This window comes from Sinocyclocheilus rhinocerous, unplaced genomic scaffold (assembly GCF_001515625.1).
Source record: "Sinocyclocheilus rhinocerous isolate Xijiao unplaced genomic scaffold, SAMN03320098_v1.1 scaffold2645, whole genome shotgun sequence".
NCBI classification, from domain to species: Eukaryota; Metazoa; Chordata; class Actinopteri; order Cypriniformes; family Cyprinidae; genus Sinocyclocheilus; species Sinocyclocheilus rhinocerous.
This window is the reverse complement of record NW_015654522.1, coordinates 26277-42395: the sequence shown is the minus strand read 5'-3', so window position 1 is coordinate 42395 and position 16119 is coordinate 26277. Positions and strand designations below refer to the sequence as shown.

The 16119-nt window shown below is 36.6% G+C and overlaps 2 protein-coding genes across 5 annotated transcripts; one reads left to right on the top strand and one right to left on the bottom strand.

The window, feature by feature from the left end:
- The first annotated feature begins 2083 nt into the window (after nt 1-2083).
- On the top strand, nt 2084-6714 carry LOC107717507 (hyaluronidase-2-like). 4 transcript variants are annotated; one of them, XM_016524276.1, is made up of 5 exons: nt 2084-2358; nt 4315-4566; nt 4659-5054; nt 5199-5288; nt 6142-6714. In XM_016524276.1, exons 2-5 carry the CDS (start codon nt 4450-4452, stop codon nt 6445-6447), a joined length of 909 nt encoding a protein of 302 aa, XP_016379762.1. In that variant the 5' UTR covers nt 2084-2358; nt 4315-4449; the 3' UTR covers nt 6448-6714. The 4 variants fall into 4 exon arrangements, with proteins under 4 accessions (XP_016379762.1, XP_016379760.1, XP_016379759.1 ...); XM_016524274.1 differs by having other exon boundaries at nt 4205-4566; XM_016524273.1 differs by having other exon boundaries at nt 3984-4566.
- Nucleotides 6715-8464: 1750 nt separating this feature from the next.
- Nucleotides 8465-13610, bottom strand: borcs6 (BLOC-1 related complex subunit 6). Its single transcript, XM_016524277.1, has 6 exons — nt 13556-13610; nt 11952-12406; nt 10701-11181; nt 10452-10615; nt 9536-9619; nt 8465-9446 (listed from the first exon to the last, which is right to left on the bottom strand). The coding sequence occupies exons 2-6, from the start codon at nt 12393-12395 to the stop codon at nt 9321-9323; spliced, it is 1299 nt and encodes a 432-aa protein (XP_016379763.1). The 5' UTR covers nt 12396-12406; nt 13556-13610; the 3' UTR covers nt 8465-9320.
- Between the last annotated feature and the right edge of the window lie 2509 nt (nt 13611-16119).

Genomic DNA, 16119 nt, shown 5'->3' with positions numbered 1-16119 from the left:
CATTTTTTATAATTATTATTACAACATTACAATAACGGTTTTATATTTTAATATATTTATACATAATCCTGCAGAAATCATTCTAATATGCTGATTTGACGCTCAAGAAACGCTTATTATTATTATCCATGTTGAAAACAGCTGTGCTGCTTAATATTTTAGTGGAAACCGTACTGTTCTTCTTCTTCTCAGGATTCTTTGATGAATAGAACAACATTTATTTGAAATAGAAATATTTTGTAACATTGTAAATATTTTTATTTCTTTCAAAAAAAAAATAAAATAATTCAAGCCTGACAAGAAAAAACTCCCTCTCATTAACTTTTCAAAAATGCTCATAAAAGATTCACGTTTATGTCTATACATTTCAATATGGACATAAGAAAGACAAACAACCTGGAATGACACCATTCACAAAACCAAATCCAAATCTGTAATACCAACAGAGACTATACAAAAGAACAGGATTATGCCAGATTATGTCTGGATGATATAATCAGGTAAGACATCCACACACACACATACACAAAATAGCGTACAGTACTGAATATAAGCACAAGTGAACCTGCAATTAGAGGTCAGTTTCAGATGTTTAAATAGAGAACAGACAAAGCCCAACAGAAGTCTTACTTTCACTCCAGATTTATCACAAATGTTAGAGTGTGATAACGACCTGAAAATTTTGGTGAATCATTCCAGATCATATTTCGAAGAAATTTACATATAGAAAATGGTGTTAATTGAGTCTGTTTACATTTTTTTATACATTTTGTTAATCAGGATAAATGACTTATGACAAATACAACTTTGCTTTATAAATGTATTTCTATATTTTTAATAATTATTGAAATTATAAAATATATACGTAATATATTTATAATATATAATACAGACACTCTAATACACATTCTAAATACACTGTATTTAGAATTTGAATAATATCAATATATTATATACTATACCACTATTCAGAACTGTGAGGTTGGTAAGTTTTTGTGCTCACCAAGACTGTATTTATTTGATAAAAATACAGTAAAATTATCGTGAATTATTATTGCTATTTTTATTGATATTATAGTAATGGTATGTATAGTAATACATAGACATTTTTTATAATTATTATTACAACATTACAATAACGGTTTTATATTTTAATATATTTATACATAATCCTGCAGAAATCATTCTAATATGCTGATTTGACGCTCAAGAAACGCTTATTATTATTATCCATGTTGAAAACAGCTGTGCTGCTTAATATTTTAGTGGAAACCGTACTGTTCTTCTTCTTCTCAGGATTCTTTGATGAATAGAACAACATTTATTTGAAATAGAAATATTTTGTAACATTGTAAATATTTTTATTTCTTTCAAAAAAAAAATAAAATAATTCAAGCCTGACAAGAAAAAACTCCCTCTCATTAACTTTTCAAAAATGCTCATAAAAGATTCACGTTTATGTCTATACATTTCAATATGGACATAAGAAAGACAAACAACCTGGAATGACACCATTCACAAAACCAAATCCAAATCTGTAATACCAACAGAGACTATACAAAAGAACAGGATTATGCCAGATTATGTCTGGATGATATAATTGTGAATAATCTTGCCAGTGATCCTTTTCAGGAAATAGGATTAGACTTCAGAAAATTGACAGAGAAATGAGAAAGAGAGGAAAGGGAGAAAGGCAGAAACCAGAGAGCAAGGAAAAAGGGTGAGATGTAAAAGTAAAAGAGGTATGAAAGGTATAGTTTGATATGAGGTTCATCCATTAAACCTAAATGTTCTGTTTCATGACAGGTATGATGTTGAATAAAAAGAAAACAGGAAGAAAACACAGTCAATGCATTTTTTAGTAAGTATTTTCATCTTTTTTTCTTTTGGGTAAATTTGTGTCACTGTGACAGTTTTGTGCATATATGTGTGCTTGGATGGATGGATGTGTGTGTGCGCGTGTTTTTGAATTAGGTGTGTTTGCTAGGAAGGAGTGGCGGATTAAGGGATTATGGTGAGTCTGATCATGTGATTGTCATGGTCTGTGGTGACCCTACTTACTAACAGATTACCCTGGTGAAGGTGAGGTAGCCTCCTTTCCTTTCTATTTCCTCCTTCTGTCACTTCATCCATCTTTTTGTCAGGACAGCCTGTCATCTCATCCCTCATGGTTGGGCTGAAGTCTCTACCTTCCGTGGCTTTCTTTACCGAGCCTGGAGACCTGAACACACGAACCTGCACAGAAACGCTCATTTCTTATTATTCCCCATTCAGAGGAGTCCTCATCATCTTGACCTTTCCTTCTGGATTCTTTGACCTGGAGATCCAGGCACACACACCTGATCTGCCAATGCAGAGGTGAGTAACACAATCCAGCACTCCGATCCCATCTCCTCAAGCACCTGAGGAGGGAAACCAAACTATCAGTTAAGCATCTGTGTTTTGCTCCAAATGTTAGATAAATGAGATGGAAATTGGCATTATAAAAGCTAAGTCGATTCCCAGCCGCTTCCTTGAAAGCAGGAACTGGCCTAAAACTATCACACCCAACAACAAAAGCTTACTTTGACATAGCCCAGTTTAACCAGATGAAAAACAACACAACTTCTAAATGTGTGAGAATGATAACATAGCTTTCAGGTCCTACAGTTTCAATCTCAGAGAGCCTATTCAGAGAAAGGCACTCATTTTACTTTGCATTCAGCTCATTACACATATATAACTGTATGTGTCACGGCTATTATCTGGCATGGTTTGAATGGCCGAAATCACTTCAGAGTTAGCCCTCCAGCGTAAAATGGGTTCATGTTACATTTAGCAATGAATGTAGAGCCACACATTTGTCCACCCAAAAACACAGGCCTACAACAGTTATTGTTAAACCCCGTAATAAATTAATAATACCGAATAAGTACAGCTTATTGAAGAAGAAATATCTGTACTAATTGTGGTATAAACTATGGTTAGCATAGTTTCCATGTACATGGTTTCCTTTTTCCATGCTGAAAAGGATGGTTTACATTTTAGACTATTTTAGGATGCTTGCAGCAGTGGACTGTGTTTTCAAGGAATACACGAACAGAACAGCTGCTAAACTTCTTTAACCATTAAAAAATAGTAACTACCGAATAACGAACTGGAAATTAGTATGTTGCTGCAGTATTTTTTCAAAGTACATCGGTAAAGAGTTCGATAAATATGTTGCATCAGTTTCATGCGACGCAGGTGTTGCTTGGCCCTCTGGCGCCTTCTGTTGAAAAGCTAGTGAACTGCAGACTTGTATTAGTACAATTTAAAGAGGGTTTATCGCTGAATTTGGGCAGCACTAATTAATCCTGTTAGCAATTAATTATCCTAAAGTGTCTCCCTTTGTTTCCTTTGACGTAGCGTCGCAGCTCTGTTTTTTCAATTGGTAAACAGGGTCTTGTGATCACGCTTTTCTTTCAGACTTCACACTTTTATTTGGTAGCCTATTATTAGCCTATTATTACTGTCAATGTCTGACACAAAAAGCTGTTGAAAATTGCGCCAAGAAAAATAAAGAAATATATCTAAATTATATAAAAAATAATATATAAAATATTCTTAGGAAATATATACACATTCACATGAATTGGCCTTTTGTGTCAACATGCTTATCACAAGAAAGCAGTTCAACATTTTGGATTAAAATCTATACCTTCAATTATAATTAATGAGATATAGATTTTGTGATAGCTAGCCCTGAGCTCCCCAAAACTTTAAGAGTGTGGGATGGAATATTTCTGTCTACAAGTTGTCCTGAATTTCAATTGTTTGACCTGGAAGCTTCTTGTTTATTTAAAATTCATAAAACAATGTGCAACTGAAGTCATTGTTGAATTGCTCCACGTTTCATTATGGACACAAACACGCCAAAATAGAAATCCTCCTAACAAAATAATAATTTCCCTATAAAATAAGGAAATAAATACCTTACCAAAGATGTCTGTCTTTATCTCCAGACATTATCCCTCTCCAAGGAGGCTTTTGTGCGAGTTTTGGGGTGAGGGGCCCTGAAACCTCTCGCTCAGCTCTATGGCTGGAAGAAAACACACGTCCGTCCTCCTCTCCCTTTCTCTTCTATTCCTCTTCCTCGGTCTCTTCACTCGTCCATGTGTCTGCGGTCCTGCCCGGGCCCCTCTTCTCGCTGGCCAGCCTTTCCTGGTGTTATGGGGGGTTCCAGATAAAGACTGTTTGGGTCGGCCTGACCCAGCTGCATTTGGGATGGAGTGGGAAGGCCGTGTGGCAATATTTTATGAGGACACAGGACTTTACCCATATTTCACTGCACAGGATCGTCCTGTCAACGGTGGCCTACCACAACACACCAGCCTTGACCTTCACCTCCAGAGGGTGGAGGGCGACCTGACGGCCTCATTACCCCAAGCAGGAGCACCTGGTTTAGGGGTGCTGCGCTGGCAGGAGTGGATGCCTCAGTGGAACAGGAACAGGGGAATTAAAACAAAGTATATTGTGGAGTCGAGGGCACTTCTCCGGAGATTTTTTCCAGACTGGAGCACAGAGGAAGTGGAGAAATGGTCACAGGTGATGACAATCACAACATATTATGATATTTCTGAGACTATCATTCTGCATTATGTTGTATAAATCGATCATATGATTTAATTTCCTGTCAGGTTGACTTTGAAGCAGCAGCACAGTCCATTATGATGGAAACCCTGCGGGAGGTGAAGAGACTCCGCCCACAAAGATTATGGGGCATGGCCCCATTTCCTAACTGCTATAACTTTGACTCCACCCAGATAGCACTAGCCAATTACACGGGACGGTGCCCTGCGGCAGAGATGGCCATTAATGATGAGCTGATGTGGCTGTGGAAGCGAAGCGGTGCCCTCTATCCAGCACTCTCACTGGAGAAGCTGCCAGAGGGCACTAAAGGGACGTGGCTTTACGCAACCAATCAGATCAGAGAGTCTTTACGAGTGGCGGCTCTTGCAGGGACTACCTTTGATCTTCCTGTGTTTCCACTGATCAAGATTGTGTACATCTCTTCTAACTCCTTTCTCTCAGAGGTAATGAATAGTAAGCTGTAATCTATTGAGTGAGCCAATATAATATAGAAGAAATAATATATAATATAATAATATCTGTGTACCTTATAAGGACTTTGTTGTCACTCAGTACAACCTCATATGTCTGTATTGAATATGTATCAGATTGATCTGGTGAACACAATTGGAGAGAGTGCTGCTATGGGAGCATCTGGAGTCATAATATGGGAAAAATCCTTAGCAGTTAAAACACAGGTAATCATTCAATCATTTGTCCACTAACGTTCAAAAGTTTGAGGTCATTAATCATTTCTGAACACTTTTATTCAGCAAGGGTGCATTAAATTGGTCAAAGTTGACAATGAAGATATTTATAACATTACAAAAGATTTCCATTCGAACTTTCTAAAAGTTCATCAAAGAATCATTAAAAAAATTAAGTTACCCTCAAAAATATTGAGCAGCACAACTGTTTTCCACAGTGATAATAATAATAAATGTTTCTTGGGCACTGTATCAGCATATAATTTCTGAAATAGCATGTGACTCTGAAGAATGGAGTAATGGCTGCTTAAAATTAAGCTTTGCCATCACAAGAATTAACCACATTTTGAAATACATTCAAATAGAAAACAAGTATTTTAAATTGTAACAACATTTCACAACACTACTGTTTTTACTGTAGTTCTGATTTTAAAAAATGCTCCCTTCACTCTTAAAAATAAAGGTGCTTCAAAAGGTTCTTCCGTTTTTGGTTCCACAAAGAGCCATTCAGTCAAAGGTTTTTTAAAGAACCATCTCTTTCTTACCTTTTTATAATCTGAAGAACCTTCTTTTGCCACAAAGAGCCTTTTGTGAAACAGAAAGGTTCTGCAGATGTTAAAGGTTCATGGAACCATTTAGACAAAAAGGTTCTTCTATGGCATCGTGAAGCACCTTTATTTTTAAGAGTGTTGCTGAGCGTAAGAGCCAGAAACAACTTGCGTGTATTATACATGCATACCTCTCCAGTCCACCTTCTAGTTTATTCATTATAATACTTTTCATTAGTCATTAGAGATTCCTGTAAGACTGATATTATTTAAACCTGCATGTGTGTCTCCTACAGAAATCCTGTTCAGAGTTCGGCTCGTATGTTCGTCAGGTTCTTGGCCCATATGCTGTCAATGTGACGACTGCAGCACGTCTCTGTGGAGTCTCATTGTGTCAGGGCCGTGGACGCTGTGTGCGTAAGAAACCTGAGGACCCCACATTCCTGCATCTTCCTTCAGCCCACTTCATGCTTCTCCCAAACGGGGCAGAAGGTGTCCGGGCCACAGGAGAGCTTCCCACTGCTTACATAGACCTCTGGAACAAGGACTTCCGCTTCCTCTTCCGCTTGACGAGAAGAGAGCTGGAGTGTGAACTTTTGTGAACCTCTGTTGGCCTTGACTTTGATTGCTAATTGCAAAAAGAATTTTAATATAAATGCCCAAAGGAATAACTCTGTTGAGGATAGCTTCTGTGAAAGACAATCTCAAAGATGGATTTAAATTCACAATCTGAACATGACTGAATAAACAGATCTGTACTGAATCACACTTGAATATGAACTACAAAACTTGTTTTAGATAAAGTTTTTTAAAGGGATAGTGCCATCATTGACCCTCCACTTGTTCCAAACCTCTATGAGTTTGTTCTGTTGAACACAAAAGAAGATATTTTGAAGAACGGTAGCCACCGACTTCCAAAGTATGAAAAAGAAAACTCTGGAAGTCAATAGCTACCATCAACATAAAGGTTTGGAACAAGTGAAGGATGAGTACATTTTTTTTTTTTTGGATGAACTGTCCATTTAATCTACATACAAAATGACTTTGTCATTAACTACCTTACTGTACTATATTACAATAATAGACCCAGTCCACACAGACTAACTATGTGCTGAATAAATGTTTATACAAATAAATAAAATTATTTTGTTTCTGCAAAAATTATTGTGATTGGAGTTAATACTATACCTTTCTTTTTCCATCATGAAAACAGATTATTTTACAAATATGTATGCATTTATTTTGTAGTAAGATCTTTTTTATTTTTTCAAGAAATTGATACTTACTGTATATTCAGCAAAGATGATCAAACATTGATCAAAATGTTACATTGTTACCAAAGTATTTTTCAAATAAATGCTGTTCTTTTGAACTTTATATTCATCAAAGAATCCTGAAAAAATGTATTATGGTTTCCACAAAATTATTAAGCAGCACAACTGCTTTCAAAATGGAAAAAAAAATAGGAAATGTTCTGTATATACAGCGTCAAACCTGCGTAAGACTTGTGACAGGACAGCGATAGCACAATCATAAAATGTCCTGAAAGCAGCTGGGCTGGGGTGTAACAGGCCTCTATCTGTCTAAACTAAAATCTAATCAAATGTTTAGTCTCCAATTTATCTTTTACATTTAAGAAAAAAAGAGAAAAAGAAATCAGCCAAATGTACGCTTTATCTGAACAGCCTGTCCCAAACAAAGCCATCCTCCATAATGAAAATGTAAAGCCTTTCCAAACATTGAGTGACAGATATAAATGACTACTAGGCAAATCTGCTAGTTTGTTAAATTAACAAATACCAACTAGGAGAAGAATAACAACTACAATGTCCAAATAATAAATGTGTGCATCTACGTGTTTACGTATCTCTGAATTCATCAGAGATTATAAGGGGTGACAGAGCAAAACCTTTTATCCGCCAGTATAAATTAATCCAGGGCCATATGAGGACACAAACTCTCTCTCTCACTCACACATACACACAAACAATATGCTCTATCCCTGATAATTTCAGCCTGATTAATAGTGCAGATCAGGATGCAGCTATAACTGAGCTCAGCAAAAGGAAAAGACTCTCAAAAGAAAACAACTGTATGTCAAAAAGCAATGAACATTTTTCACCTTAAAATGTAGTGAGAAGACTCACAAAAATCAAGTCTCATTCTAGCAAATTTATTTTGGTTTATATAATAATTTAAAATATACATTGATGACAGATTGTTGGACAAATCAGGGTTATAGTTAGCAAGACAGCGATAAAGAGAGAGACGGTTCAAACAGGAACAGACAGAGAAAGGTAAAGATCATTTGCAAAAATAAACTTTCATCCATCCTGTATTTTTTTTTTCACAACCACCTCCAATCTCTCCTCACCTTCCTCTGATTTGTGGGGGTTTTCCTGTGATAATCACTTGCAGACAACAAAACAGTTAAACAAATAACAGGACATTTGTCATTACTCTCAATACGGTAATCAAGAGTCCAATATTTGTAGGTGGGCGTTTCCGGTGCTTGTGTTAAGAATAGTTTTTAAAAAGTTTTTAATTTTCCAAAAAATTACACTTCTGACATTATTTACTCACCCTCATGGCGTTCCAAACCTGTATGACTTTCTTTCCTCTGAAGAACACAAAAGAAGATATTTTGAAGAATGTCCTGGCCACTCTTTTCCATGCAATTAATGAATGGAGACTGAAGCTTTCATCATAACAGTAGTTCATATGATGTGTGCACAACTCTTCCAAAGTCATGCGATATCTTTGTGTGAGAAACAGATTGAAAAGTAAGTTGTTACTCATGATTTATGGTGAGCAGTCTTCAAAAATTCTCCTTTGGCACGCCATGGAAGAAAAAGTCATACAGGTTTCAAACAACAAGAAGGTGAGTAAATGATATCAGAATTTAGTTTCAGGTGAGCTAACTGATCTGGGATGCATAGCATCCATCCTGCAGAAACACAGACGTCCGGGAGGAACAAGTATACACAGAGCATGGCTTCCATACTGACGAATATTGGTGTTAAACTTCTACTCTATGTCTTCAATTTGAGGCATTTAACACGCAATCTGTCAATATACCCACCGATAGTTCCATACACACACACTGACTTCATAAACAGGGGCAATGGTAACACCAATCAGCTGCCCAAAAGCCACCAACAACAGAGAGTGCTTCCTGTGGATGTTGGACGGCATGAATCACAGGGAGGAGTCTATTTTGCCGTGCGAACATTCTAGAGGGGAGGAGCCACGACAAAAGGAGGTGGTTAAAAATGTGGCCTCCAAACGGGAAGGGTGAGAAACAAGCTGTCTCTAAGGGGACGAGCACTTGCAGAGCATTGCTAGTAAACATTATAATTAGCAAAATGGTTCCATTGCACGGTGTGTAGCAGAATGACTGCAGAAGGCGGAGCCACTGCTTTTCTCCAAGTGGTGGAGTCCCCACTCAGGCAGGGGGTTTTGTTTGCTGCCATAGTTACTTGCAGATGGTTTCTAGGGCATCAAGGGTTCGTTTGATGTCTCTGATCTGAGCAGCTAGAGCATGTATAGGTTGCATGGACCGATCTAGCTCCTCACAGCGCGCCATGAGCGTGTACATTCCCTGGAAACACATACACAAGCACACACAGATCAAAACACAAAATAAAATTAAAATTATCGCCTGACCTGATAAATACAAGTCACTCTCACCTTTATACTCATGTCCACTGACTCTCCCAAACTGTCCACAGAATCTCTGTAGGTCTGGATATAACCCACACTTAAAGCAGTCATCTGGAGAGACACAAGATTTTAATTCATATTCAAAGCAATATGTGCATAAATGCATAAGTGAGTTAAAATGAGGGTTGCATACATAAAAAGTGACGGACAGTGAAAAAGCTATCAAGTTTTAAAACTCTTAAAAAAAGTTTCTTCCTATAACAAAATAAAGAAAACAATTTATATTAAATTCAATTATATATACTACTGTTCAAAGGTTTGGGGTCAGACAGATTTTTTTTTTTTTTTGAAAGAATTTAATTCTTTCAGCACAGACACATGAAATGGGTGAAAAGTGACAGTAAAGACATTTATAATGGTATAAAATATTTATTTTTCAGATAAATGCTGTTCAAACCTGAAAAATATATAATGATTTCCACAAACATATTAAGAAGCATGACTGTTTTCAACATGAATACTAAAAAATGTTTCATATTAAATGTTTCATATTAGCACATTAGAACGATTAGAATGAAGACTGGAGTAATGACTGCTGAAAATTCAGCTTTGCCATCACAGGAACAATAAATGCCTCAGAACTGGCTTTTTTGTAGTAGAAGTCTGAAACAGTATGCAAATTGGCCAGGAACCAGCACCAGCATAACATCAGTGGAAAAAGGTGAAGTGTGAAGTTGAGGGGAATTGACTTTATATAGCCAATAAAAATTACCTTGAGACCATGTGGCTAAAAACTAGTTCAAAAATGGCTAAGAATTAATTCTAAAAAAAAAGGAACAGCACAATTTATTTGCAGGCTGGTTTCGGTTTCGGTATTTTCAAATGTGGATTAAGTGTCTAAATATTTTTTGGCTGGCTGTATATGATCCAGGGTAATACTCACATTCTGTATAGTTCCATTGAGGCTTCGCAGCATCAGTTCTACACTCTGAGCCACATCCTGTGTGTGTTTGTGCAGGTCTGCCAGAACTGACGGGTCAATGGGCGGAATATCAGCCGGCCGACGCAAAGAGCCACGACCACGTACCACAGGCCCAGAACAGTCCGCTGAAGTAGCCACACACAGATCAAATATTACTGGTATATTACATAACAAATTATAAACAATTTTTTGACACCCTTAGATACTCACAATCTGTGTCCAGACTCGGCCGCGAGCTCATTTTAATCTTCTGTTCAAGATTTTTGGTGATGAAGTGTGTGAGATCTCCATCATGGCTGACGGTTCCCTCCAATTCGAGGGCGCTGGATATGGTAGCTCTGCGTCCTTCTACCTGTCCGCCTCTAGCCCCGCCTCCTCGTGCCCCGACCCCACACGCCCCACTGATCTCATCCAGGCTCTTACTGTCCTGCATGCCACGCACGACTCGATCTCGCTCTGGCACTGACCGTACACGCACCTCCGCCATCACGTGAGCCGGGCACGGAGAATCGTCCAGGTCCGACAGCAGAGGGGGTGTGGCCTGGTCGGGAGGAGGGGCTGGAACAAGGGGAGGGGCCTCATCAGGAGAAATGGAAGCATTTGGCTGGACTTCATCCGAAGAATCAGGATTGGCCCATTCATCAGATTCTGAGCGAGTGGGAGGGTGTTCAGTTGAGAGCGTACCAACTGGCTGTAGTTCAAGTTCAAGACAGACATATTTGAGTTACACAAGTTGGACATAAAGTTAAATTATTTCACTATTAATTAATAAATTAAGTGAATTAAAAGTATTAATTTATTGGAAATATTGTTACAAACTTAAGCTTTAATATTTTATTATTTATTATTATTAACATGATGTTAATATTTGTTATATTAAATATAAATTAGTATTTAAAGTGAATACAAAAGCATACATTTGATTTAACTCCTTAAATGTAATTTATGGAGATTATTGTTATTACTATTATTATGTAATTTGTGGAAATTATTTTTTTATTTTTTATTATTATTATGTTAGTATTTATAATATTATATGTAATAATTTAATTAATTGTTATATATACACAAGTAATTATTATAATTTAATTAAATGGAGTACAAAAGCATAGATTAGATATAGCTCTTTAAATGTAATAATTTGTAGGACTTATTTAATTATTATTCATTATTTTATAATTATGATGTTAGTTATTAATTGTATTATTATTATTATTATGTTAGTAAGTTTAAATTTTTTTTTATTATTTTTTTTATTACGGTTGCAAAGGGGTGGAAAATTTCCACTAATTATCTGGAAACTTTCCAAATAAATCATGGAAAGTTTCCAAAAGTTCTGGAAAGTTTCCAGAAATTTTCCACCCCTTTGCAACCCTATTAATAATATTAAGATTTGATTACATTATACACTAGTATTTAATTGAATGAGTACCAGCGCACAGCTTTGATCTAACCCCTTACCTGTACAGAAATAAGAGTCTCCTTTTTTTGCTTGATCTCTCCCTTGTTGACACTGTTCACCTCTCCATCACTTGTCTTTCTCTCATCCTCCTCCCCCCTCCATTCTTCCAGTTCTTTTTTAGAGCGGCCGTGTATTAGCTCAGTCTCACAGGAGTGCGTGTCCTCGTGTGAGCCGTCTTCAGTTGGAATATGTGCACACTGGTTGTGTTGAACCAGTGACTCTGAGTGATCTGTGTGTGACTGGAGTGTGTGTTTGTCTCTACATGAGTCTATGTGGTGAAGTGTGTGTTTGAGAGTCTCAAAATCAGCCCCATCACTGAACATTAACCCCTGGGTGGTGAATCCATGAGGTCCTGACAAACTTGAGGCCTTGAGAGAGTCAGAAGTGTCCACACCATTGCTTGCTTCTTGCGCATCCTGACCGGTCACAGAAGAGCGGCTCATCCCTCCACCCGCTGCAACAAATCATCATCATCACCATTAGTGATGTAAAGCTAAAGTTAAATGTGATGCAAGACATAGGCCTACATTCTTATTAAAATTTGTACAAATGACAGTTTATTGACATATTTTTTGATCATTTATATTTTATACTTATTTTATAAGAATGATAATATTTACCAGATCATTCTTAATGGCATTGTATGGTAAATTCACCATACAAAGAGTGTGTAATTGTAATTATTTTGGAAACATTGCATATTATAAAAAACTTTTTATTATAAAAAAATCTATTTATTTCCATAGATGAAAGAAAAAAATAAAATATGGCACTGCTAATGATCTATAACAGCATCATGAAATGTTTTTTCTCAAACTACACAATGGGGAAAATAATATTAGGCAACATTGCATATCCAATCCATTTAAGACAGCATTATTTTAGTATCATTAAGATAATATTATAGTTTTTAGTTTTATTGTTACATTTTATGCTTTCCATACATTTTAAAGTTTTAGTAATATTGTTGTCATTTTTATTTTTTCAATATTATATTTTATTTCAGTTAACAATTAAAGCATCTTTATTTATTAAGGTTGTGCAATTAAACTCAAAACCTTATTTTTCACGAACGATCTTGAGTTTCACTTAACATATGTAATCACAGGCATTATGAAGTGCCTCGACCAGTTTCCTGAGTCTGTTTTGACAGCTGTCAGTTTACTCGTTGCTAATCAATTTATTGGGTTATTTACTTACTGACATAAGCAATGAAACCTAAAAAGATTTTATCTAGTGATGAAGTTTCTCTCTAATGACAGAGAAACTGAAATCACCAGCAACAATGATTTGCGGGTCTTAAAAATCATGACGCACAAACATCGATATTCTCACAAACATTCAGCATCACAACCTGACAAACCAGACGCAGATCAACCAAACAATAAATGTTAATAAACGGATCAAGGAAGCGACAGTGGTCACCTGACGTTAGCTTTACGATAAGCTTTAGCTGTAATGCAGGCCTCTGAATTCGCAGTTATTCTGCGAGATTTCAGCGAAAACCCGCAGCCTTTTGACTATTACTGCTTGAGTTTGGGTTGTTTTGTCATGTTTCAGATGCATGCAATGCAACGGGGGATTTGTGAAGTTAAATATTTACCTGCAGCTCTTCGCCCAGGATGAAGGTTGCCAACTGAGTCCGCACTAAATATTTGTCGTACTGAAACACAACGTTGACGTTATTGTTCCGCGTAACATTCAGAGATAAATCTCATGACATAAAAGACGTGCGTAAAATTGCATGTAAACGCATTTTGTGTTTTTATATACTCATACCTTAATGTAGTTTATCAGAGGGCTGAGTTATAGAATTAATAAATAATAAACCTATGGATAATTATTCATTTATATGCACAAAAAGAGATGTCTAGACAGCCTGTCCAGACAGACATAGTACACAGATTTCACCACAAGGGGCGGTAGACGCCGCGGATTGATTGAGCTACTGGCGCTGCTCTCTCCCACGTCCTGTGCAGTGGGCTGTGTGTATTTTTACCCAGCTCTCAATTTATAGGCTAGAATTAAAGGAATTGTCAACCACATCAGCAAAACTTAGGTCAGCTTTGACCCTGTCACAAAACCCTGACCATGACCACAACCTCTTAGATCCTGTTATTATCCAAAAAACCTCCCCCTGCAATAATGCCCTCTGAAGTAGAGCCAGAGTAATGCTGTGAGTCAGTCTTGACCTCTACTTACTCTCTCGACCTCTTTAGGGGACTGTAGTCCACATGAAACAACATTCACAAGTCAGTTTACATTAGTACTTTGATATATTTCTAAGTGAAACAATGTATTCAACTTGAAAACTGTAGGGCAAGACTTGATTATTATTCATCAGGAATTAATTGGATTGTAAAAAGTGGTTGTTCCATACTAGAATAAAGCAATTGTGAAGGACTACTTCCTAGCAGATGTCAGTATTTGCTTTTGAGGAGGCTTTTTTTTTTTTTACCAGGATGTGGAGTCAGAAGGTCAAGTTCACCTTACTATTATCTTGATGTAGTATCTCCATGTTAAATATCCTGTTATTTGCAATGACCTTTGACATTTACATTCATTTACAGCATTAACTATTGGCTTTTAGAAAGACTAAAACAGTAGACTAAAACATACCTAAATGACAACAGCTGAAAAGGAAATTCGTTTCAGAGGTAAAGAAAATTATTATACTTTGATAACCTTTTTTTCTTTCTTTCTTTTTTAAACTGTGCTATAATATATGCTGAATAATTGTGCTAAATAAGATCAAAAAAGTGTATTAAGACAGTTAATGTCTTCATTTCGTGTAAGTATTGAATAACATCAAGGCAGTCATCTTCCTTAACATAAAATAGTGCAATTTTTCTCACTTTCTTTCTGTTTCTCCTCCAATCTCTCCCCCTCACTTCGTTATTTGCATCACTGATCTCATTTACTCACATATAGGCTCTCCAAGTCTATTTGGTATTCAGTTCTGTGAGTGTTTTAAGGGGCAGCTGTATCCAAGGCAACCCGCCTAGTCAATTTCCCAGTGTCCTGTCATTTATAAGTAGGATGTAATATACACTAATGCGCTCATGGAATTCAAATGCTTGTCACACAGCAAGCAGTGGACAGAGAAAATTCCAGCACATGTTTGTGCATGTGAGAGTGTTTTTCTGTTTATATTATACAGACCAAAATACTAATGCAGTCATTTTTTTGGTATTTTCATTTTTCTCTAACACTAGCTTGCTCTATTCTTTTTCTTTTCTATCTGTTTTCTTTTTATTATATGATTTAAAAAAAAAAAACCTTGCTACGTGTACTGCATTAAGCTAACTGACACTTGTTATAGCACTTGCATATCATTGCTCTTTTGTTGATGTTGATGGAAGCCATTGTCCTCATTTGTAAGTCGCTTTGGATAAAAACGTCTGCTAAATGTCTAAATGTAAAATGTATGTAAATGTACTGTATACAGCAGCATACTGTATGCAAATGTTATTATTATTACAAAGTGGAATACGTTAAGTAGTGCAATGCTGAATTCTGTTCTTTTTCTCTCAATTTCATGAGAGTCTTCCAAAACACTTTATTCAAGGTTCAAAGTGCATTAATGAAAACCAGATTTACAGTTAAAGGTAAGACAAAATCACACAAGGTTCAAATTATTGAGGGCAGGATTTACCTCTTCATATGTAAAACATGAACATGAAACATCTATTCTACATTTTCTTAGTTTATTTTATGACTGTTAACAACATTCGAGTTTTGTTTGAGTCTCCTGGTGAACCGAGCTGCTCCAACATATACACACAGATCACTGCTTCTGTCTCTGTCATGTGGTTTGGGTCTGACCGCATTTGAATTTGCTCCTCTTCTCTCTCTGTTTGTACTGTACTTTAAAGCCTTTAAATCCTTTTTTCTTAATTTATCTTTTGGTTTTCCATCCTTCTGAATGGAGGCCTTTCAGGGCGGGTGCCAAACTTCTTGGCAGTCGTGCATCGTCCATGTGCAGAAGAAAGTAGCTGCCGTTTCAGTCCAGTAAAATAACACACCCTTTGTGCCTCCATCGATCCCCAGAGAAACACATCGTTCATCATCCTACAGGATCTGCTGCATTTTGGGACTTTTGCTTTTGTTAATTCATTTAAATAAATGTCTCGAAACCTTAAGGAGTGACGTCAGAGACAGAATTAC